Consider the following 26,438-nt stretch of genomic DNA (forward strand, 5'->3'; position numbering starts at 1 on the left):
TTGCTTTTAAACAAGCTGATCTGTAAAGCAGCCACTTCTGTGAAAAATCTGAGAAATAATTACTTAAAAGTATACACTATATCTTCACTAACCCAACTGTGGTCATAAAAGGGTACCTATTCACAAACAATCTTATCAAAATTTAAAAGATAGAAAAGAACAAATCCAGGGATTTCCCTGCAGGGAATAACTTTGGAAGTCTGCCTTTTTCCTACGGAATCACCTTACATCTGTTTGAAGTGGAAGAATGTTAGAACAGAGTATTTATTTTCACATTTCAGTAGATGTTTAGAATAACAGGTTTTAGAGAAAGTCAGCTAACTACACAATAACCATCATACATATCAGGTGTTTTTTTTTTTTTTTTTTTTTTTTTTTTTGCCAAAGTATAATGCTTCATTAAAAAACTAGTCTACACATAAAGCAACTCTTTAACATGCAGGGTTTGTACTTTATTCTATTACAGACTTAATTCAGAGAAAAAAAAAAAAGAATAGCTCCCACTTGTACAGAACACCTATAATTTGGGTCTCAGTCTATTCCATAAATTAATCTAATGCAGAATAACTACATCTAATTTCAATGATTCAAAAATAATCTGTTTCATCTACACAGAATCTAAGGCAATTAGCTTTCTTGAGAGAAAGAGGTGGTACCACCTTGAAGGGGTGACTCAATCATACACAACATTACAACAAACTGTTTAAAGCAGATATCTGTCTCAACTTACTATGAAGGAAGTCTACAGAAAATCAGCTTAAGCTAATCATCTAACAAACTATTACTGGTTAAGAAAGATGGGTCTTAGCTTTAACTTCTGAATATGTTTCACTTCCCATTTTTCAGTGAAACAAGGAAGCCCTGATCACTCCCAAGACATACAAACCCAATAGTTCTTGACCTAGGGTAATGAATAGGTTTTCTTTACTTATGTTTTACAAAATTTAAGCGAACAGAACTGAACTTCTCCAAATGACCTATTTCAGAGGAGAGGATGAGGAGGGTTGGTCCTTGAGACTGGAGACTTCCTTCCCCCCCCGACACGGCATTATGGTATTTCTAATCTAGGCTGCAACATTAAGGAACTCCGAACAAAAATGAAGCAATACACTGCTATCACAGTTAATTCAATCTCCATCAGAATTAGATTTTTGCAAGCTAGTAGAAATAGCTTGTTGTTCTAAACAAGAGTAATTTAAATTTGTTCCTTTTCCCTTCAAACAAAATTTCTAAAGTATTTTTAATGCTGATATTTTTCTAGGTAAAAGGAATCAATATTTTCACTTGTAATATGGCAATATGTAATTTACATTATCCACTACTCCAACAGAAAGACAATTTACATGTCTAGCCTCATGTCTTACATTAGAGTTTTATTTTGGGCTATTTAGTCTGGTGAAAATAGCATTCATAACTTGCAAGACTTGGAGAAGAGAAATATCAGAAATGTAAGGAAAGAAATCAGGTGAGGGAAATAATGGGAAAGAAATTTCTGATGGTCAAAGGAACCAGGATAAGTACTCTGGCACTGAAAGGCCTCCCCAGTCTAGCACAAGCCATGGAAGTCATATCCTAATTTTATTTCTCACCCAGATATAGTTTTAACATAAAAATGAATACATAAAGATATATGAACTGCCATGAGGAAACACATGGTATCTTTCCTGACATTGTTGAGAAACAGTATTTACTTATCATGACCTGTTTTTTTGTTGTTGTTGTTTTGTTTTTGTTTGTTTGTTTGTTTTCCATGTTCTCAAAATTTGTATCCCAATGGCAAAGACAAATTATGACAAAAGTATTTCTGGTATTTTTTAGAGTGAGGAATGATGGAACGCAGAAACTGAAATATCAACTTTTCTCTTCACTTATTCTTTCCTCTAACAAAACTATTCAGAAATAAAAATAAAAATCTCCTCTTGTCCTATCACAGGATACTTTTCTTCCTAAAACAGAGAAATGTGATGAAGTTTTCAGGTACCTGACATTTGGATCAAAGCAAAATTAATCCATTAAACTAGAATTGCGGCACTAAAAAAAAGCAACACTAATTCTATAATAACAATCTGCACTGGAAGTGATCCTGATAAACCCTACCTAGAGTTATTCAGTGCTGGAAAATTTCACACACAACATATTTCTACTAAATGACTGTTAGCATATGTAATCAAGCAAATAAAATAAATAAATAAATGAACTCAACACCATTCCCCAGCACATTTCTTATCCTGGTAAAGCAGAAGCAAGATAAGCATTTACTGTTTGCAGCTCAAACAGTGCACACAATTATCAGATCAAGCTACTGAGGTTAGCAGTGAACCAGTATGGAGGACAGACCTGGCACACACCACAGCTTCTGAATTAAGACAGGTTAACAGACGGTCAGCAAAACCAATGCAGCCTGAAGGCTTTTCATTCCTCTGATGATCATGTTACCAATTTACATCTGCCTGGACTACATTCTCAATCTTTAGGACAGAGGGAAAAAGCATCCTACACAAGGTTCTAAAAGGCTCGGATGCGGGGAAAAAAGAAAAAGGACCCCTGAAAAGGAAGCCCAGGCACTTGGGAAGTAGAATTTGTACTGATAGCAGATTTGCCCTTTTAATCAAGCTTAGTATCCATTAAGCTCACTCCTCTTTTAAACAACTCTTGCTTCTAATTACAAATCAAATTATGTGGAAAAGGTATGACCTTTCGGTAGATGGAAACTTTTGCAAAGATTTCTCCCTTTTCAACTGTCACGTTAATCAAAGCTGAAAGGCTTAAAAGATAAAATGTCTTACTTAATTCCTCCATTTCTAATAAGTCTTATAGTGGAAAAAAAAAAAAAAAAAGGACAGGAAATAGAGTCTAAGGTACAGGAACACATCTAGCAGTAGAAAGGTTACTGTAATATTAATTGGTAACTCCTATTATAATATCAATTCTACCATGAGTATTCTAAACACACTTAAAGGGTCTAAAACTTGTCTTAAATATTTTCATAATCATAAAGCTGACATGCAACAGTGATAGCAGTATCTAGTATCAATCAGATGCTTTTCTGCATTAGTATGATCTTATTCCAGTACTTTGGGGTCAAGCTCCTAATCTGTCTTTACAGGAAAAGGGAAGATGTGGTAGTCTAGAATAAATTAAATTATACTTTTAAAAGGAATTTGAACTCATGTCTTTATTTCCCAGAGGCTGTTTTATCATTAAGAACCTTGAAGCAGCATGTCAATAGAAAGAGGCTTCTCTCACTTGGCTGCTAAACAGGCAAATTCCCTAAATATTATGTGCATACATAGCAGAAGACATAAACAACAACTCAAACATTGCTTTCGCTCTGTTTGTTTGAATTTTTCTCTTTTCTCCAGTCACTGTCTGGAATGGATATACAGAAAAAAAACATCTTTCCCTTCTATTCTAACACTTACAATGTGCACATTCTTTTATTTTCTTCAGTCTAATTCTTTTTATTGCTCTTTCTCCTTTAGTTAACAGGTCAGGATAACCATGGCTGGAGGAACACTGAAGAATATACATCAGGACTCTCTCCCCTTTTTTTTTTTTATTGCCATCATTCAAAAAAAAGTTTAATGAACTAACTGCTGAATACAGGCAAGCATACTAACTGTTCTGCAAAAAATCTCAACTGGAGTTGAAAAAAATTACTTTTACATTATATTACCCCATATAAAGGTACTCTTTTGTGTAACCATGTAAATCACACAAAGTACCATGTGGAGACGCCCACAACATTTATGCATACGGTGTTCTAATACCACAGTCAATAAAAGTGTGAGCATGTAGTGCTTTCTGTAGGCTTTACTCAACAAAAACATGACAAAATTGCTTGCTTACAGCTCCACATGACTAGAGCTATGCTATTTCCATATTTTCATTATTACTTCCATCTCTTCATTTATTACACATTTCCTGAGAACACTTTGCAGTGCACACACACCTAAAGTCCCTCCACAGGAAGATACCAGAAAGAATAGCTAATGCATTTACTTTAAAGCAAAGGAATGGGATGCTCCCCATCCCTACTTACTCTACACTGAAGTTCATACACATGTATCAGTTGTTGACAGCAATTTTGTAATCATGACTTGATTCAGCAGACAGTTCGTGACTCCAGCAAAATATTATCTGAATCTGTAGCTTATTTTACTCTTCAAGGTAAAACTGCGAGACATTTCCACCACTGACAGAAAAAGTGCTCAGTAGAAATTAATACCCACAGGCATAACTCATGCTCTGCTGATGTTCTGAGCAAAGACTTGCAGTAAGATCTTCCATTTTAATTCAGGGATAAAATTCCAATCTTCTCTCTACTAACTATGAGCTAGCAAGGATGGCATATTGTCCATTTATCACAAACTGATTTAAGTCTTTCTAACTTTCCCAACTTTAAATGAATAACATATATGGAAACAAAGGTTTAATTGTACACACAGCAAATCTGACAAATACGTATTTTTGCAAGAGTCCTCTTAAAATTGTAACAACATAATGGAAATTTTATCTGCAAAATTGAAAAAAAAAAAAAAAAAAAAGCTTTTAATTTTCCTCCAGGCTTAATCTATGCTATGCTATATATGGCAAGGAATCCAATAAAAAAGATCCAGAATATCCCTTCCTCAAGCTTAGCTCCGTAATCAGAATTAAAGGAAAAGTAAAATGAACATCTGGTCTCATCTGCTTTTCTTCTTTTTTTCCTGTAGACTAGAAAAATAATAATTTCTCAATCCTATAGTTAGCAGTCACAGGATTTCTATGCTGGAAAAAATCTACCATTTTCATACACGTATATATGATGGATGCTATATATGAATATACACTATAAATGTGCATAGTAATGTGATTTCTACACACTAAACCTGCTCCTGCTGCCAACAGCCACATACTTACCCTCTTGCTTTACTCCTGAAGGAATCTAAGACACAGCATTGTCTGTAAAAATCCAGTTGTGAAGAAATTACCATACTGCTGCTATAGTTCTCAAGACCAGCAAGAAATACCCTTTGACAGCTTATGTTGTATATTTATCAACATTTTGTTTTGCTGCTTCCCCTAGAAAACCTGTTAGATTCCTTTGTTCCATTCATTACCTAATAAAGCAATAGGAAAGCAGTCACGAGACAAATATATATGAAACACCTGATAGAGCAACAAAAGCAAAACAGGAGAAGTATACAGAAATGCAAAGCACCTAAATTACTCCTTAAGAACAGGCAGAAAATATTAAGCACACTTTGTTCCTCTAATTGGACTACATATGCTAAAGATAAATAATTATTCATTAATCAAATCCATTAACACTAGCTTAATAACCAGAAAAAAAAATAAATTGCATACATTAGGTTGCTTTGTTGTTTTAATACAAATGTAGGAACTATACTATATACACACATATAGAGAAAACCAAAATGTAACAAGAAATATAATACCTATCCCGAAACCATAATCTAACATGATGTTCTATACTTTCATACTAAATCAGTAATACTTGAGGGGGAAAAAAATAGAAAGCACACCGATGGAAACAACCCAGAAATGCATCAACTACAAATAAATTCTAGAATGGCCACAGAACTGTAAGAATTGGGAGAACGTAACACCAGTGCAGCATAAAAAGCCACATATCATACACCTGGTTTTCATTCAAGTTCTCATAATGTATTTTTCAATAGTTTAATAACTACATAACCTATGAGTACTTTTCATGTACCAACAATGTGTCTGGTGACTTTTTTCCAGATGCTGCTACATAACACTGAGGCCTTTGAGCATGCAACTTTTCCTACCAAGTATATCAACTAATGTTACTTTGCTTCCTACAGCAAGTATGTTTACTAACGTTGTTTCCTACAAGAAAATGTCTTATTGAAGATAAATTGTTTACAATTTTAAATACTTCAGTACAGATCACACAATCTGATGAAAATAATCAATTTTACATAGAAAAAACTGATATTTTTTTTCAATTTTTATTTTCTAAAAAAAAATAAAATCGTTTTCTACATGCACTCAACACTCAACTTAGTTATTTGCAATGAATTAATCAATAGTCCTGTGGAACATTGAACATGTCAATGAATCAATTATTTAGTAACACAAAATCAAAGCAGCCATGCTATTTAACCAATGGTGAATGTATTGCTTCAAAAATGCATGTAGCTACTTTTCTGGTTAAAAAAGAAAATTCAAATTTCAATTCTTGAACTTCATTTTGAGATAGATGTACCTGCATTCAAATACACACACACACACACACACACAAAAAAAAAAAAAAAAAAAAAAAGATCAAGCAAAGACTGAGCTGCCTTTATTAAATTAATGACTAGCATTAGGAGTCATTATGTTTGCATTTTTTCTGTTTTGGAAATAACAGTTTTGAAGTGTCAGATTTGTATTTGCACTGTATTTTTCATGTCTCTATATCTACTTCGGGGGAAAATGAAGAGGGAGACTGAAAGCATTCAAGTAAGCACAGTCATTTCGTTATTATTCCAGATGGCAATGCCTACCAGGACTGCATCCAGAAGACAACTTCCTTGTCATTGGGTAGTTATCCACATCCTACAACATCATAACTTCAGTGAAAATGCAGTTCTTGGATGGTGATTGTCCCAGGTGCAGTCTGCATTCTATGTCGGTGAATATTATTCTTCTGAAGCAGTCTCCTCTGATTAATTTGACTACTTCCCTATTCTGTGTCTTGTTCTTACTACATTTCTGGGCAGAGTTAGTTTAGAGACTACAGTGCTGCTCAGCCCTCCCTTCACATCTTGCAAATAGGAGTCAGCAACCATGTCTCCAAGAATGGTCCCTTGATGTAACAGAATAGAATCCCAGAATCACTAAGGTTGGAAAAAACCTCCAAGATCATCTGGTCCAACCATCACCCTACCACCAATGTCACCCACTAAACCATGTCCCCAAGCACAAGGTCCAACCTTCCTTGAACACCCCCAGGCACGGTGATGCCACCACTTCCCTGGGCAACCCATTCCAATGCTTGACTGCTCTTTCTGAGAAAAAATGTGATGAAGGAGAGTAGGAAGAGATCTGAACGTACCCTGTGCCACTGGCTGTGTTACAAAAGGCTGGCACTGCCTTCCTATGGCCTGTCAAGGGAGGAGGAGAGGCCGTCACTGTCCTTGTGGAGCATGTTCAAGGAGGGACATCTGTCATTTTGCTTCATCCTTCTCTCTAAAATGCTGAAAGCTACGCAGAGGGATATCATTTTATGAAAACAATTTACGATCTCAAATATTTTTCTGTGCACCTCTCATTCGGTCCTTTCAAAAATCTTCTCACCAGAGAACTTTCTTCTAAACACTTCTCTTGCAAATATGACCCATACCCACTATATGTCCTCAAAATGGTTTATCTTACACGTTATTTTTGTACCCGCATCATACTCTGCAACAATCAAGGAGAGTCTGTCCTCTACATATGTCAACTGACAGCTGAAGCATGTCTAAAGAAATTCATCAACAAGCCAGGAGTGCAGAATCCACCTTCCAGTGCTCACAGAGCTGATGCTTTTGTGACGGCACATGACCAGTGCTCATTGGTATGTACTTAAATTAGTTTTGCTGCACAGCTATCAGCTCCAGAAATCATCACTTTTTTTTTTTTGATAGGAGAATGAGGAAGAAAGATTTCCCAGAGAAGTCAAATATCCAGAAAACAAAACAAAAGCATACAAAATATGGGAATTGTCTGCTAAAGAAAAACTGGCCCACAGACCTTTTCATGATATTCATATTACAATCCATATAGTAAGTGTTCCCCAGGGACAGGAAAATTGAGGTCATACCCTTGATTTCTGCTGCACTTGATTAGCTACTGCTTACTCCTCAGCTCAGTAAGTTATTGTAAGAGATCTGCAACACACAAAGATTTACAGAAGAAAATTTCTTAAGAAAGTTCATAAATACAGAAAGTTAATAAAACCTATGTCCTGGAAGCCAACATGCAAAATCAAGTTAAATATTTCTGTAAATACACAAACCGACATTTAGTTTTAAATATGTAAGGGGGTAGGGGGGGGGTAAAAATTGGAAAGTAATCTCCCTTTCAGACTTATTTTTAAACATAAAAATCTCAAAGCTGTCCCAAATAAAATGACCGATGTAAACTACTGAAAAGATATTTACTTTGTGTTTATAGAGTTATATTATTCTTGAATAAAATTTAAAATACTGAAAAGCACAGCATTTACTCAGGATAGGTCTATCTAAAAATGGCTATCTCAAAATTAATCTAGACGTTTCTACACACCTGTTCTGATATTGCCAAGCACTAGATCACTATTTGCCTCTGCACAGCAGATCCCTCCACAGATCCTACATTTTGGATAGTTACACCATGTATATAAGTTAATTTAAAATAAATTTGCAAGTTTCATTGGTCCCCAAAAGCAGTGATATTAATATTTGCCAGTAAAAGAACCAGAAAATTGAATTCTGTCAGTGTATTTCAAGTTGTTTGACTGTTTATAGCGTTTTGTTTTGGTATCACACTAAAATGTAAACTAGACTGTCAAAAATACGGGCGCTACAATTAATCTTTCCAAAGTAGCAGAGTTTTACTTTCTGAAGTATCAGAGTAATCTTCTTGTATCAAGAGTGTTTTACACAGCAAACAATGCTACACACACCAAACAATGCAGAAAAATCTTAAATCAGAATCAGAAGAAAAACTTAATTTTGAGTATTTCTGTTGGTTCCATTAAATTTAACATCTATGGCTAAAAATGTTTGTTCTTCAGTAGAGCAAAAATCCTTCAGAAGTCAAAAGAAGAAATGCAAACGTTTATTTTAAATGCTAATTAAAAGCTGATCTCTGAAAAGTGGTTTCAGAATCATGTGTATTACATCACAGTAGTACCATAATTGGATATATACTGCAATGCATCAGTCTTTTCTCCCACCAAAATATAATGACTTAGCTTGTTTGACCACCTCAGAATTAACGCCTCCAACTTTTGTTTTCTTTCCGCTCTACAATTAACAGAGACTGTCATTTCTCATTTGCCATTTAAGAAGTTTATGGAACAAAACATGAATAATCCAGTTAAATAACTCATTAAAAAAAGTATTTCTAGGAAAAGTAAGGCATAGAATGTTTCACTCTCCACATTATTTCCTTTTAATCATAATTCACGTATTCGTTACACATTCCACAGAGCTGTACTAACCATTAGCGAAACTAAGGGGTACACTTTTAACCTAAATGGAAAATGAAAAGATTTTAGTCAACACAGAAAAACAGTTTAAAGGTTTTGCATATCTTACTCTAAATATTAGTACCAACTAAACACACATTTTGGAGTTACTAAATTACATAGTAAATGAACTTTTGGCTTCAAGGGGAAAGAAAATACCTTCTTAACTCAGGAAAAAAAAAAATTAAAAAAAAATAAAAATACCAACAGGAAAATTAAAAGTTTCATCCGCTGTAGCCGATGCAGCATTATCTTCATTCCAGCTTCTATGATGGGCATTCACAACCAAGGTGTTAGGAAGAGCATTTAATAAAGAAACAAAGCACTAATAAAGGAACAGTAACACTGTAGCACATCTTTCTCCAATAATGAGTGCAAGAATTCACATAACTTATCTTAATAATTTGGCCATTTGAAGAAAATACATGTTTTTCATTAGATGTTATCTATTTTAAACAAAATTGATTTTAGAAAAAAATATGAAAAATTATTACAAATAAATTTCAAGCCCACCAACAGCAGACTTATCTATACTAAAAGCAAACAAAATCAACAACTATCTCTAAAAATAACTATTTAACTGAACAGCAGGAAAAAAAAAAATGGCCAGGCAGTAACAGTCTTAACAAAAAGAAGAGTCTCACTTACCTGAATCACAGCAACTGATTTCAAATTAAGCCTACGTATAAGGCTTATGCTAACCATCAGCCTAATCTTTTTGCTGGATAGGGCATATATGTCCACTTACAACATGAGAAATTCAAATTTGTCATGTGGAAACTTCTATATGCTCAGTAGAAAGTAACTAAGTATGACTGCGCTGTCTTATTCAGGTTCACCTCAGAAACCCTGTGTCAGAACCCCTCTAGGAGTGATGTCAATCACACCAACCAATGGCACTGGACTGCAAATGAATCTATGTTTAAATGCTGTATTAACAGAGCAGGCTGCCAGACCACCTGCTCCTTCATAGCGAAGGATGCAACAAATTAATGTGTTCAAACATTAATGATCATTGCGACAACTAAGACTTGGAATCTATAAATAGCTCAGTCTGATTTGCATTACATTACTCAAAGCTTTTAAGGAAATAAACGAGTCTTTTTCTACTGTATTAGAAGATGGACTCCTAGAAATAAACCTGGAATCTGACAGATATGAGAGACAGATAAACTTCATTTCCCCAAATAAGCACACGTAAGTAGGTTGTTTAGCTAGGAAAGCCAGACATCACTGAGATAAGAACTCTGGATACCCTGGTGCCTTTGGGTAAGTGTTCTATGTTCTGACAAGCTGGGCTGTTGCACACACACAACAAATCCTCAAACGTCATGTTCTTTTCATGCAAATGTAAATCATAGTATTTTTTTCCTTTAAGAGCCCCCTATTCTCAACCTTTCTCCCTAGGGTTCTGATTTAACTGCTGTAAGGAGAAAAAAAAAAAAAAAAAAACACAGAAAACTGAGCAAACTGAATATGTACATCAAATTAGGAGAGAAACAGTAAATCAAAAGACAATTACTTCATATTTGTATTATCTATTTTTAACTTTAAAGCCTAGGTTATTGGTGTGGTTATTAGGTTATTATTATACTATTTGATATCCAACAAATAAAACATTTACTTTGTTGTTCCCTAAGAATCCATTTATTTGCTCCTAATTGTCTTAGAAAACTAAAACAGAGTTTGCAGATCATCTCAGGATTCTTCTTAGCCCGAGAAATCTACTGGCAGCAGAGCTATCAGCCAGTCATTACAACTGTTCCTAACAGCCCAAGCCAAAATCACTCAGAGGAACACTACACAGCTAAATCACGCTATCTGGTCCTAAACTAATTTTATGCCCCTGGAGTGAAGCCCTTAACCTCCCCTTAGTCACATATAACTTAAATTTGCAGAAGGCAAGGAAAAAGTCCTATGGATTTACTGTCTGACTCTACTGTCAAAAAGGACAAAATATTCCAGATCTGAACTCCAGTTCCAATGAAGTTAAATCTTGAACAGAATGATAGAAAACTCTTCCAAACTCATTGTATAAGTGACGGTAAGATCCGTAATTCTGGTCTGAATTGATGCAATTTTGTCACATCAGATAAATGTTCTATTTCCAATGATGTAACTACACTGAGCAGCTTTCTACTAATATATGTTTACAGATGAAAATAAGTTATATGTTTAGTAACTGTGTCATAAAGTATTACATGGTTGGTGCTGCCGACCTTCAACTGCAAAGTTTATAGTCTTGCACATTTAAGTGTTAAGAGTTAAAATAGAAGAGATCCTGAATATCTAGATCCAGGGTGAAAGAGAAACGAGTTACTTCTTCATCCATGTTTTTTCAATTCCTGTATACCACATAAAAATAATTTCATCTGGTTTAAAGCAGCACTAACATTCATTGGCCATTGCCTGGAGCCTCTGAGCAAAAATACTGTCACTGAAGTTAATAAAACAATTTTAGATTTAACTTCATGAAAAAACATCACCTCACCTGTGCTTTTCTAGTCAGGAACATATCTATGTATCTTAACAGAGTCCCCTCAGAACTGAACTGAGTTATTTCTGACTGCTGCACACCCCATTAGATGAAGAGCATGCCGGGCTCTGATCACAGGAACTCAGAACAAAGCCCAAATGGTACCACAGTTACCAGAAGTCTGAGCTGTAAAACTTCATGTGCTTTTTGGGGGTTACTTGTTATGTTTGAAGTTTACAAGAAACAAAATGCATTAAAAAAAAGTTTATGGGAACTATCAGGGACATGAACCTGGTGTAAAGGGACATCTACTAGAGTAACCTGTATCAAAGACGCCTCCATACAAAGAATGTACATACTGCAAATCCCTATAGTTAACAAAATGGCAATACAATTTTCATTTTCTCCCCATTCCTCATTTTCTGATGAATCTTATAAAAGGAAAGTGATATAAAATGTATTGGCTTTAGAGAAAATATTTAAAGATAAACAACATTCTCTCTTTGTTTGCCTACGTAGAGGAGGTTTGCGGGGAATGGCTTAATAGCTTTCTGAGTCAAGATAATGAAAAATACAAACACTGGAAACATCAGGTGACACAGCTACCTTGTAAGAAAATAAAGCTGAGATAGGTGTAACAGAGCTTTCAAACTCATATGACAAGTGAAATAAGTACTATGCACCATAATAAGAACAGAAAATAGATTACAGATTTCCAAAAAACTTTATTTCTTGAATTATACTGTGGTGTTTCATACTTCATCCAGGTTCTAATTTTACTCTAGATCACTGACTGCTCTGTACTCTCCAGCTTGCTCAAGGAAGATTTCTGACACAAAAAAGAAACACCATATATTTGTCAAAACAAGTTAAAGCACTACCTACAGATTTGTGCCTTACTTCTGACATCCAAGAATTATTACATTAGATAATCAATCTAGTCCATCGTCAGATCTCAAATAAATAAATAGATAAATCCCATTTTAGATAAAAGAAACAAATAGCAAGTAAATCCATCCCACTGCTTAGCTTTACCAAAAACTCTAATAACTTCACAGAGAATTAAGCTGTGTAGCAGATGCTTTAATACCTCTCACAAATAGGTTATTCAGCTTTAGTTTTAATAATATTATCTATATAAATGGCCTTTCTAATACAGCCTGAAAATCTAGCCTTGGTAATATTATCTTGCTATGCATTCCAGAGCTTTTTTATGCTTGTCTGATTTTCTTTTTTCTCCTTAATAATTGCCACCCTCCCATTTAATTGAGTCTCTGTTTTGCACACTGCAACATGAGATTCATCTGGAAGGGAAAGCAGAGGGCAACACACAGTATGTAATTCACCATAGAAGCCTGGCATGTAGGGCAGCACAGAGGTGCCTACCTACAACTCAAGGAAGCAATGTAGCAAACGAAACAGATACAAGCTATAAATACACATGCAGAGATCATCTCAGATAAATTAGCCAAAACAAAGTATTTTGATTCAGGTCAGTGAAACTGAAAGATTGTTTTCTACGCTCCTCTCAGAAATGGAGGGAGAAGAATAAAAACCAAGTGAACAACTTACTCAAGAAAACAACTTGTTTAAAAACAGAACTAAAATCTCAATCAAACCCAGTGGCTTAAGAAAATAAAGGCACTGTTTTCACTGTACTCCAAGACATAGCAACAAATTAAGAATTCCCTTATACACAATAAAGCAAAAAGAAAAGGATTTTTTTTTTAAATTCCGTTGATATTCTAATTTAGACCACCAGGTAGGATTTCCTAATGAAATGGATGACTTCATTGGTTCTCCAGCTCAAGTTCATCATCTATTTTTCCAAGCTGCAAAATACATTCCAAAGTCTATTTTTATAGACATATTGAAAATCATTATTTGAACAGTAAGTAAACCAGCATAATTAGGGACCACCTCTCACAAACATCAGTGAACATGTTCTCGTCGACCTAAATTGAACAAGAAAAGACTCCACACAAACTGGATTGTAGTCCAGTTTAATAGGACATTATCCTAGTAAAAGCCACAATGCAGGCTCAAAAAGGTGGGAAAAAATTACTTCCCAAAAAGTGATTCACTTTCTGCAAAACTCCTTAAAAATACACTGTTTGTAAGAATTTCTACAATATTTCAGGAAGTATAGGGTTAGCTGCCTGCACATCAGTGAGGTTTTCAAATTTTATGATAGTAATTACTTCAGCATTATGAAGTTTTTTTTTTCATTTTTCTTTTTTTCTTCCCTTCAATCAAGCACTTCTCCTGATAAATGCCAAGCATAAAAAAGTAAATCACAATGTCTTTTGTTTCATCCCTATGCTTGATTACTCTTGGCAGGTTTTTTGGTCTAATGAGCAAGCTGTTTGGCTAAAGCTACCTAAGTAAAGCAACTGAAAAATTCAGTTGTCAAAACTGAAAATAACTAAGCTTGAAAATCAAATAGATGTATGTTTTGGAACCAGTATAAGTAAAAGCTGAACACTGATATATTTTAAATCTGTTGTATAAACAATGTGCATAATTTTACAACTATAGGAATTTTAGCTGCCACTAGTATATTTATTTAGTGAAATGTTCTTTCAGATAATCAACTGTAGGATCTGTAAATCTATATAAACTACTATCCTTCATCTGCATTAAACTAAAAATTTTAAAGCAGAAATATTTGTGAAGAGAAGTTTTAGTATTGCTTGAGAGTAAATTGCAATGTTTTAAAATAAAGGTTTCCTAACATTCATGCTGTTGAATAGTCCACCTACACCCAAACCAGGCTTTAACATCACAGTCCAACTCTTTCTAACTCTGAAGATTCACTCACTTTCAAACTAAAAGAATATCTGTTTGACAAGCAAGATTGTTTTAAAACATCAACTATGGAAAATACTATCACATTTCAGGAAGAGATTAAGCACTGCTAAAATCTAACTACAGTTTTGCTTCACAAAATAATGAATTTCATTAAAATATTTTTGATACCTTCCACTACGTTTCCTGGGCAAAATGGAGTTTGACACAAACATTTTCTTGCCAATCTCTAAATATCTGTAGTCATACTTGTCACATTCTGATGTGATACATAACGGCACGTAACAAAAATTGGTATCTCTTCCAGCCAGTTAACTGAAACTGCTGTAGACAACTGCCTCGCATAGCTGAAATATGAATTCATAATTATCAGTTTATTCTGCATTCCACAAACATAGTTAAATCCATGTCACTCTCAGTATATACCAAAGAAAGCTCTACAGTGGATGGGATATCAAAATCTGAAAGTAAGACAGGATCAGTAGACATGATGAGGTTGGACCTATGAAATACTTGGAACATTCTGAGTACTTTGCTCCCCAACAGGAAACTGAATAGAACTCCTTTCAGTTGTTACCAATCTGGGATTCCAGTTAGCGTATGCCTACATGGAGTACATGTGCACACACACATGCACATAGCATGTATTCATATTTATTCTAAAAAACACAAGAGCTGAACTGTTCAACGTTCTGAACTTCAGATGTTCCATAACATTAGTATTTTCAAGTCTCCTGGGGAAAAACATTACTCAGATCTTAAAATTCAAAAAGCTATGCTGCAATCCACATCTAGAAAACCTGGAGGAAATGAAGCAAGAATTACACTAATAAACTACCATCTTTATGTAGGAACAGAAAAAATAGGAATTGTAAACATTTAGTGTATGAGAAAAAGGAAGGAAAAACAAAGATACAGTAGCTTTTGACTAAACACAACATGGAGGTCCCTGAAGACCAGCTACCTACTCCCTACTATGTTTTACAGACTTACACTCTGGATTAAGACAACAAATACAATCTGATTTTTATACCACAGTGAATATCCTAACGGAAATTTGGAAACCATTTCTCCATCTTTCTTAGGATTTAAATTGGCTTCTATTCCAACATTCTTTGTTATTTTTTCATTAAGTGATGGGCCGCAATTACTGGCAATATACACAAAACAATGCCTTGAAAATGGTAGGAGAGAATTCTTTTTAAAAATTAAGTGTAAGAAAGATTGATCAAGTCCTACTCATTGTCATATTGGGGCCAAAGAAGTAAATACCCCCAGATCATGTTCACATGTGCTTTAACATCATTCTTCCCTATTCTGCTGCAAAACAGCATAGATTTGCTGCCTTCATCATCTGGGAATATTGCAGCTAATAACTTTCCTCACACCAAAGGCCTTAGAAATCAAGTCTGTCTTGATCTATGCCAGTGACACACAGTACAACCTCCTGAAGCCTGCAATGTTTTTGCCCAACTAGAATTTTCAGGTTTAAAACAACCTGTACTATCTTCAGGCAAGCATATAATCTAATCCAATGTGCCCTTTGGGCCCTAAACAAAGAGTTCCTTGAGTTTCACATGGGCTTCCTAAATCTGACCAAACTGGTTAATGTATTCCTCTGCTTAAGGCTGGAAGGGCCTTATACAATGGATTCCTGGCTTTGATGCTCTGCATACCAACAGATTGATTCTGCTTACAAGAATCATTGTTTGGGCTTTCTGCAAGAGTGATCACTTAGTCATGAACACAACCACAAAATCCTTAAAGATACATGCATCAATAAATACATCTCCCGCACTTCATACTAATAACTTCCCCCAGTTTTACTAAATAGCTGTTAAAACACAGGGCATTGTCCATTCTCGGAAGCATACACTGAGGAGTAAGTTCTGCCCTTATCACTGTTAGACAAATCTAACAATAGAACAAACTTCATCATTAATGCAAACTCAACAAATGTCAAAGGAGTGTATTTTCAACTGGGGGCAGGCCCGATTACAAATGCAATACATTAAGTTATTTAATAACTTGCGATGTATTATCTTACCTTGCGAAGATATCAACAGAGTAATGAAAACATCCTCACTGAAATGTGAAAACTTTGTCCTGGGTTAGAATTTCATGCCAGCTCTCCTTGTGTCCTATCCAAGACTCCTACCTCACCCTGCACAACCTTAGATAAATCAGTAATTCAACTGGTACTTTTTGCTACTGTAATGTATCACTGTGAAATGGGCTGAGTTGGGAAAGCAAGAGTGAAAAATCAAACAAAGTATCTGTCAAGTAACTAAAGATCATTCACGTTAAGTAAGGATGCCCAGTGGAGCTTCAAACACGACTATTACTAACCACAAGAAGCTTTCAGAAATTTAAGACGTATGAAAATAACAATACCATATAGTATGTTAGCATTTACCATTGTTGCCTTCATGTTTGTGTCTGCAGCAAACAAGGCAGATTTTAGCATTAAGCATAGTCAAAGTGAGACTGGTAACTCCAGATTCAGAAAAAGAAGCTGTTCATCTGTGGTTACTAATGCATTCAGATATCAAATAATCCCAGAATGGCTGAGGCTGGCAGAGACCTCTGGGTCCATCTAGTCCAACCCCTGCTCAAGCAGGGCCACCCAGAGCAGACTGCCCAAGACCATGTCCAGGTGGCTACTGAAAATCTCCAAGGAGGGTGATTATGTGAGATTGAAACATATATACAATAGTAAAAAACGTGACTGTACACTTTTTTTTTTTTTTAAATGTCTACACTAGAAAGATACCCATAAAGAGAAATTGAAGCTATGTTACTAAAAAGTATCTTTCATGTACTGGTAGGAAAGAGAAAGAAATCATAGAATATCCTGAGTTGGAAGGGACCCTTAAGGATCATCAAGTCCAACTCTTGACACCGCACAGGTCTACCCAAAAGTTCAGACCATGTAACTAAGTGCACAGTCCAATCTCTTCTTAAATTCAGACAGGCTCGGTGCAGTGACCACTTCCCTGGGGAGCCTGTTCCAGTGTGCAACCACCCTCTCTGTGAAGAACCCCCTCCTGACGTCCAGCCTAAATTTCCCCTGCCTCAGCTTAACCCCGTTCCCGCGGGTCCTGTCACTAGTGTTAATGGAGAAAAGGTCTCCTGCCTCTTGACAACCCCTTACGAGGAAGTTGTAGACTGCGATGAGGTCTCCCCTCAGCCTCCTCTTCTCCAGGCTGAACAGGCCCAGTGACCTCAGCCGTTCCTCGTACGTCTTCCCCTCCAGGCCTTTCACCATCTTCGTAGCCCTCCTCTGGACACTCTCCAACAGTTTCATGTCCTTTTTATACTGTGGTGCCCAGAACTGCACACAGTACTCGAGGTGAGGCCGCACCAGCGCAGAGTAGAGCGGGACAATCACCTCCCTTGACCTACTAGCGATGCCGTGCTTGATGCACCCCAGGACACGGTTGGCCCTCCTGGCTGCCAGGGCACACTGCTGGCTCATATTCAACTTGCTGTCTACCACGACCCCCAGATCCCTCTCTTCTAGGCTGCTCTCCAGCGTCTCATCGCCCAGTCTGTACATGCAGCCAGGGTTTCCCCGTCCCAGGTGCAGGACCCGGCACTTGCTCTTATTGAACTTCATGCGGTTGGTGATCGCCCAGCTCTCCAACCTGTCCAGATCCCTCTGCAAGGCCTTTACGCCCTCATTTGAGTCCACAACTCCTCCAAGTTTGGTGTCATCAGCAAACTTGCTCAAAATACCCTCTATTCCTACATCCAAATCATTTATAAAAATATTGAAAAGTACCGGCCCTAAAATGGAGCCTTGAGGGACCCCACTGGTGACCGCCCGCCAGCCTGACGCAGCTCCATTTACCATAACCCTTTGGGCCCTGCCCGTTAGCCAATTGCTCACCCATCGTATGATGTTTTTATTTAGCTGTATGGTGGACATTTTGTCCAGTAGGATGCTATGGGAAACCGTGTCAAAAGCCTTGCTGAAGTCCAAAAAAATCACATCAGCTGGTTTCCCTTGGTCCACCATACGGGTGATCTTATCATAAAAGGAAATCAGGTTAGTTAGGCAGGACCTACCCTTCACAAACCCATGCTGGCTGGGACCAATGACTGCTTTGTCCATTGGTTAGAACAAGTTTCCTTATACTTGAAATATAGGAGTTGCTCTAAAACTATGTATGAAAAATAATAATAAACAGCTGTAGCTGGAAGGGGATTTCCTTCCTTATTTCCTGAATGGAACTGTAGGCACCCAGCACCTCTTGGTGGGAGTTAGTGGGAGGGAAACTATTTAAACCTAAGCGCCTATTTAAAGGAAAGAGTTAAGCCTGAAAACTGGCCAAGAACTATAAAGAAATTAAAACAAACTATTACTTCTTCTTTCCATAGCTAGTTATTACAAATGCTTAAAAGATTATCAAGTAACAGAGATGGAAGACATGGGGTGAAAAAAGAATTAATGGTGTCTAAAAACAACTTATTCTAATTTCTAATTGCATTCACATTCTGTTTTTCTCTACATTCAACTTCTCCTGATAATACACCGCTTGCTCCAGACATCTTTCCATTCTGATTATAAATCCAAGACAGAGGACGCAGTTTCTGTTACTGTTACCACCTCTTAGCGTATTACAAATCTATTTATACTACACTATAATAAGCACAGATGCCTAGAGTCAATCCCAGTAAGATTTAATGGTAAGACAAGAGAATACTGGGTATCCATATCCACTAAACAACCTACAGCAAATAAAATAAAGATTATTCTTCACAGAAAGGAGATAAAGATAAGATGAAACGATGTTATCAGCTTTCCTTTAGATTATGAGGCCAATCTAAGGGAAAGCACATTACAGTTTACTTAACTCCTCAGCGTTAGCTATATAAAGAGCTTCCAAGCTAATGCCTTCCAAGAGACAGCTAAGAGTTCAGTATTAACAATAGTTTGAGGTTAGCAGACTGTCTCTGCAGACAAAAAAAAAGTCTTTGTTACAAGAAACACCAAGCTAAAACAGACCGGAGGAAAAGTAACCAGGTGAAAGAAAAACGGAATCCATATTTGAGGAGAAAGTAGAAGTACATATCAAAATCAGAAGCCTTTACCCACAATGCAAAAGGAATTAAAACTTACGATTTCCAATACAACTTACCGTGTTCAGTTAAAAAGTGATAGACAACTAAATAGCTTTATTAATTTCCTTAATTTTCATACAAATTCTTAATATTTTCCTATATTTCAAGGTTTAAAATAAAGTTATAACAACTACATTAAAACTCAACCACTGTAAGTATAAAATACTCATTCTTCCTGTCAGATATTCTGGGTTGCAAAGTTTTTCCTCCTTCACCATATTAACACAAATAAGATTATACAAAGTAAAAGTCCCAATGAAAAAAAAAAAAAAAAAAAAAGAGAAACACTGACAACACTTCAGAATAGCTGATAACCAGTTGTCAAATAACCAGCTGGCATGTGGAAAACTGAGATTCAGTGCCCTTATCCAGAAAGGAACTTGAAGCTTTTTCTTGCTCATCCTTTTCTTCTTGCTCTAACTGAAGCCTAGGACAACTTAACGAAGAATTTGATCATTCCTGTTCTGCAATTCCGTTGTTCCATAACCATGATTTTCTATTATGTATGTAGTAGAAGAGCTGCCCCACCCACTAATAGGGAAAGAAGTGTTTTTATTTACCCTGAATGGTAAGAAGTACAAGACAAAGAAGCCTAATGAACCAATTTTGACAGCTAATGACTTAACCTCAGCAATGAAAGACTGAGGAGTGCTGCGCTTTCCAATCCTAAAGATTTAAGAGAAAGTACTTTTATGATCCTTTTTCATTCCCTTTCACTCTATCATGTGCATATTAGTGACCTACTTACTATACACCATCCTTTTCTTTTTAAGCAAAAGCTCACTTTAAGATCACAACTGGCTGCTGGCTGTATTTTAGTCCAAGATGATTTTGAAGCAGCAAAACTACTTTTCAAGATCTACTTTAAACTGAAAAAGAAGAAAGCCTACATCCTAGTCTGTCATTAAACAGACTGCGGAGCAGCTAGTTTCACAACAAAGTTCAGCAGTGTGTACCTTTAAAGAAACTACATTTTTTTAGTATAATGACATAACCACATTTTGCTTTAATTGTATATGGACACTATGAAAAGAGAATGATCTGTCAGTTCATAGACAGACTGGAAAATACCAAGAAAACAAGCAATAGGAAGAAAAATTATAGACAAAAACAGACCTGGACCAAAGAACAAGCCACAAACAAAGACTACACTCACAAGTATTACATACATAGCCACTAAGTAATACGTAAGTAACATTAATCACTGTCCACAGTGAAAGAAAAGTGAGTGCCAGAATTCAGCCAAACTGTAGTCTTTTGGACTACACGGAAAAAATAATAATAATAATAATAGTGCCACAGGATTCCAGTAAAAGTTTCTTAAGAAGTTTTTTATTATTAATAGAAAAGAAACTTCTTTAGAGGGTAAACCTAAGTCAACTTTCAGTTTTCACTGGTCAACTAAATAGCACAGCACGTACCAGTCACCCGGTGTAACAGCATTCATTTAGAATCATGGAATATCCTGAGCTGGAAGGGAGCCACATGGATCATTGAGTCCAACTCCTGGCTCCACACCAGACCACCCAAAAAAATCAGACCGTATGTCTGAGAAGTGAAAATATTTAAGTCATATTATAACAATATTTAAGTGATATTGTAATAGTAATATAAAGCTTTGATTCATGAAGTCTAAAGTAAATCCTATACTACTGTAACTAGAATGGATACCCTCTGGATGATTATTACTCCATAGTTTTAAAACAGGTATTTGATGCCAATCCTGTTATCGTGAATTCAACAAAAATATAACTAGAAAAACAGAAATTCTCCTCTGACTTTAGACTGTCAACCTTCTCAGCCTTAAAACAAAAAATTCATTCATTTAGCCTAAATGTAGCTATCTGCATAATCCTGTTAAAAAATCTAAGAAATATATAAAATAAGAGGGATTCTAGCCAAATCAAAAAATAAATAAATAAATAAATAAATGCTTGTTTAGCAGAAGCCCTTCTTCTCATCAAATCAGGTTATCAGCACTCCACTCCAGAAACATTAAAACCTTCAAAATATTTGCATGGTGATCACACAGCAAAGTGCAAAAAAACTTGTGATTAATCATTTTTAAAACAGCCCTTGGCCTTTTTAGTTGCAGAGAAATGCAGTCATATGGCCGAACAATCATGTAGAGATGTTCTGCTCACAACACTAAAGAAACATCAGGTGTAGAGGTGGTGGGGAGCTTAGGTTGGGGGAGGAAGGGAAACGACACATTTGTTTTTAAGAAGACTTAAGCCTAGAAATAGACAAAAGAGTAATGAATACTAAGAATTACACAATCTGTATGGAGACTTAGTATTTGATTCACCTCTTTTCCAAACACCGAGGCTTAGATTTCACCAAGGAGAAAAAATGTTCTTCCACTTATCTCCAAAGGACACATCTGGGAAGCCATGAGTTGCCCAAACTTGCCACGTGTTTTAGAATAAATTTAGAGGTGAAGGCACAATGAAGCAGAATAAAAGCTAGCATTAACAGTGCAAACTTCCCATCCACATCCAATACAAGGTTTTAAGGTCTGTTACTTGAATTTTGTCCTACATTTTTTGCCTTCAATAATTGTATCAATGCAGCAGGATGACAGTAACACTGTAGGATGATGCAACTGATCATATTGATCAACTGATCATACCATTTCAAAACAATGCTACACCATAGTTGAGTCATTTGGAGTTCATTTATATACAACAAGCATGTTTCCTTACAAAGTTCCTAACACATCTTAGATTAACAAATACAGGAATTGTTTAAATTATCACCTTGTTGAAATGAAAAAGTAAAAATCACTAATAAGCAAGCCAGATCGTCAATAATGCTTTTCTTAAGCACCAAGTCAAATTTAGCATGTAAAACATTTATTATACAACCTTTTTAATTAACACACATGGACATAGTGCAAGTATCAATTCTTAAAATCAGATATGCTAAAGAATGTTGTTTCATGGAATTTTACAAAAAAAAAAAGTTTCTGAAAGGCTGTCAGATAGCAATATAAAAGACAGTTGTGTGAAATTTTGTCAGACTGGTTGTAAAGACCACAAAAAAAACAACAAAGTGATTATAAATGACAAAGACACTACATTTGATTTTAATATTAAAATTAATATCATTATTTGGAATTGCATCATAAAGAAAATAACTATTCCTATATTTTGTTTTCCTCCACAGATTCAGTGCATTATAGTTAATGAATGTTTAATATGTAAGATTTGGGATGGAAAAGTTGAAGAGTGTAAGTGTAACGCCATTACTCGATTACATTTTTTAAAAGGAATAATCTTCATTCTAGACAAAGTACATTTTTAATAGATACACTTTATAAAAATATCTAAGTCCAACTATCATGGATGAAGCTGTTAGCACAGAACACCATAAATATAGCAAAATATGAAATAAGAAGATGCCCCCAACTTAGTGTCTACTAAAGAACCTCAGTTCCCAGCCATGAGATAAACAGGGGATATGAACGCATGGGCTAGGACATCCCAGTATCACGGCTGCTGAAACAGCCTAACCAGGCAGCTTGAAAAAATGTAAGAAACACATCAACTCCAAGACTTAGTGACAAAAGAGCTGCTGATACTCAGCAACTGGACTACAGGAAGAAGCAGAGTGAGTTAAAATCTCTTCCTCCCCAGCAAACAAACAGAGCCTTGTACACAATCACACATATGAGGTTGGGGAGCTGATCTCTGCCATATGAAGAATATGTTTCCCCCATCCCCATCCCACCAAATCTCACCTCTAAGAGCCTATTCTCAGTTTTTGCACAAGAAAAGATGTGAAAAGAGCATCTGATGTGCACTCAACTTCCCACTGTTCCACATTTAGGCAAAGTAACGCAAAGTTCTTTCCTAGATTTGTTTCATCATTTTCAACAGATTTGTTGGAATGGTCAAGATCTTTCAGGAGAACTGAAGAGTTATTACAGTTCTGACTGTACAAAGTACTGAAACGATGTCAGCTAATATTAGTATCATGTTAATAACAAACTTCACCGACAAGCATGACATTTTAGAGGTTGGTAAGATTGTTTATTTATTTATTTATTTAAAACAGAACAAAATCTCAAAGTCATATTCTGGCTTAGGCTTTGTAGGTGTTCCCTTTCTCAATGACTACGTTCTTTCTCGCTGTGACCTAAAACTCTTAAGAAACTGAGTCAATGACCAGAGTCAGGGTCATTATCTTCCACATTAATCAGTCTTGTCAGTTAAGTCTAAAGTTAAGCCTTTAAATACTTCTTTTCACACCAGAATTCAATTTCACCCATATATCTGTAGAGTATTTAAAGCCTACAACAAATGTGTTGCTCTGTTCAGAAAACATAGAATTAAATTACAGATGTATGCAAGGCCCATGTTTATTTTAACTCTGCAAGACAGTTACCCCTCCATATGTTTAAGATGTATTTGCACTGTTTCATAACAGGGGGGAAACATTTGAATCACTAATCAAATTGCTAATCACAAATTCAAGACCCACAAATTACAGTCAAGTCATTCAAGTAAATTTGCTAATCATATAGAACTGGAGGATGTTAATAAAACTTCTCCACAGTGTTATATTTAAGGATGATAATTGATCAGCTGATCAGTGCATCTTACAAGATATTTTTCTATAACTCATGATTGTGCAGATAGATTAACTCATAATTTATTTTTTTCCAGCTATGAATTACTGAAAGCCAACCACGCTTTAAAGGGAGAGCCTCGTGAAGTATGAGGCTCATCCATAAATATCCCAGATCAAGTAACAATCAATACGATATAAGCATTCTGCACAAGAAGTAAAAGCAGACTCCTCTCTGAAGAGCCAGTCTTATAAAACTTAAACAGCGTAAAAATAAATAAGCCAGCCTATTTGTAAGCTGCTTCAGGTGAATTAGTATGCAGTACTTTCTCAGAGCAGTCACTCCTAAACCCCTTGGGGACACCCACTTGTCACAGAATAAATTATCTGGCTAATATCCAATATTACAGTATATGTCAGTGGGCACCCAGGAGACAGGCATTAGGCAGCACTTAGCTTCTTCAGCCTCGCAGGGTAGTCCTTACATAGACGACTTTGCCCCATTATAGAACATAACTGATGTACTTATGTTGGTGCTTTCCAGCAGCAGCCTTTCATCCTAAAACATTTATGTGGCACTGCGCATTTTTTTCTAAGAACGCAGGTCCCAAGGTACAGCACACTGAACGTTTTTCACGTGACTATTACATTTTAAGCTATTCCAACTTAACAAAAACATCTGAACACTAACGTGAGTGTCGTCACACGCTAAATTAATTCTGCTTAATAGAAGCTATTGTGGAATTAAGTTCTCCCACAACTCTAACAGTAACTCTTCCTCCTGAGTTACTTAACATAAATAGCCAAGTTTGCATCCCACATGCAGCATATATATAAAGCCAAAAAACACATGCATGGCAAGTACACTATGGCTCTCATGAAAATACAAGATTCCTTACAAAAATACGAGACTTCTTATAAAAGTAAGAGACTTTTTGGAGCCCTCGACTTCAGCTTGTGATGGCAAACCAGTCACCGGCAAGCTGCAGCACGAGGAACCTGTTGACACCGAAGTTGTGAACCAAATCAAAGAAACCCAGCAAGCAATGCTGCGAGGCTAAGGAGAGATTGATTGTGCCCGCTTGGAATTCAGGTTATTAAAAGCAACATCAAAGAGCGCAGGACGGCCTCGTGAAGATGCGTTGGGCTTTGCTAAACTTAAAACAAACTCCTCAGGAAAGCAGGCGCTCCCAAGGGGGACAAGCACCGAGGGGTTTCATAAGGGGAGAGATTGGGGTCGGAGCGGCTCGGGGGCTCAGGCACTGCCTGCCAGGCGCTCCAAGCCCCGCCGAGGTGAGGGCGACAAGGTGAGGAGCCGCCCTGCCCGGCCGGCCCTGCCCGCCGCCAGCCCACAGCGGGGCGACCCCGGGGCCCAACGGCCGCCGCGCGCGCCCCCTCCTCAGCCCGCCCCCGCTCCAGCGGCCGCCCCGGGCCGCCACCAGCCGCGGGCGGGGAGCGGCTGCCGCAGGGCCCCGGAGGTGCGAGCAGGGCGCCCGGCGCACCGCGGGGCACAGCGGGGCACGGCGGGCCCGGGCTCGCCGCTCAGCGGCGGCATCGCGCCGGGAACTGCCCGGCGACACCTCCCTCCTCCTCATCCTCCTCCTCTCGCAGCGCCCGGGCACCGCCGGGGATTTAACGAACCGGAATGAAATCGGGGGCGAAAATAAAGTTGCGGTTGCCCCCATGAGGGGCGCTCCCGGGGAAGGGCTGAACTTACGTCTCGGAATTTGTTCCACTGCCCGACCTCCTTGTCGTACTGGGAGATGGTGGTGAGCCATTGCTTATCGTCCAGAAAATTGCCGCTGTCCGGTCTGCCCCCGGCCGCCGCCGCCGCCGCCAGCGCCGGGCTGCACCAGGCTGCCGCGCACACGCACACCAAGGCTGCTACCTTCAGCATCTGGGCGAGAGGAGACACGGCACGGTGGGGAGGGCGGGTTACCCACGCCGCGCCCGCCCGGAACGGGCAGGGGTGCGGAAGGGGCAGGGGGAAAGGGAGCCCGGCGCGCCGCATTGAGGGGGAAGGGAGGCGAGGCGAGGGGAAGGAGAGGAAGCTGCCCAGCCCGTCACCTTGCCGCGAGCCCCGCAACCGCGCTCCTCGCCGCGGCCGGAAAGGCGGCCCGCTGCCTGCTGCCTGCCCGCTGCCTCCTGCCTGCCCGCTGCCCGCCCGCGCCGCCGCCCGCAGCCCCCCGCCCCGCTCCCCGCCCGCCCGCCCCCCGGCCCCGCCCC

The 26,438-nt window shown here is 37.6% G+C and overlaps 1 protein-coding gene across 2 annotated transcripts in view; it reads right to left on the minus strand.

Moving 5' to 3' along the window:
• SPOCK3 (SPARC (osteonectin), cwcv and kazal like domains proteoglycan 3) overlaps positions 1-26,427 on the minus strand; it is a 189,621-nt gene extending 163,194 nt beyond the window's left edge. For both annotated transcript variants that reach the window (XM_035323985.1, XM_035323984.1), the window contains exons 1-2: positions 26,280-26,427; positions 25,930-26,109 (exon numbers count right to left, since the gene is read on the minus strand). In XM_035323985.1, the coding sequence (XP_035179876.1) occupies positions 25,930-26,109 (180 nt within the window). In that variant the 5' untranslated portion in view covers positions 26,280-26,427. The remainder of the gene's footprint in view (positions 1-25,929; positions 26,110-26,279) is intronic.
• Positions 26,428-26,438: the final 11 nt, after the last annotated feature.

This window comes from Oxyura jamaicensis, chromosome 4 (genome assembly GCF_011077185.1).
Source record: "Oxyura jamaicensis isolate SHBP4307 breed ruddy duck chromosome 4, BPBGC_Ojam_1.0, whole genome shotgun sequence".
NCBI lineage: Eukaryota > Metazoa > Chordata > Aves > Anseriformes > Anatidae > Oxyura > Oxyura jamaicensis.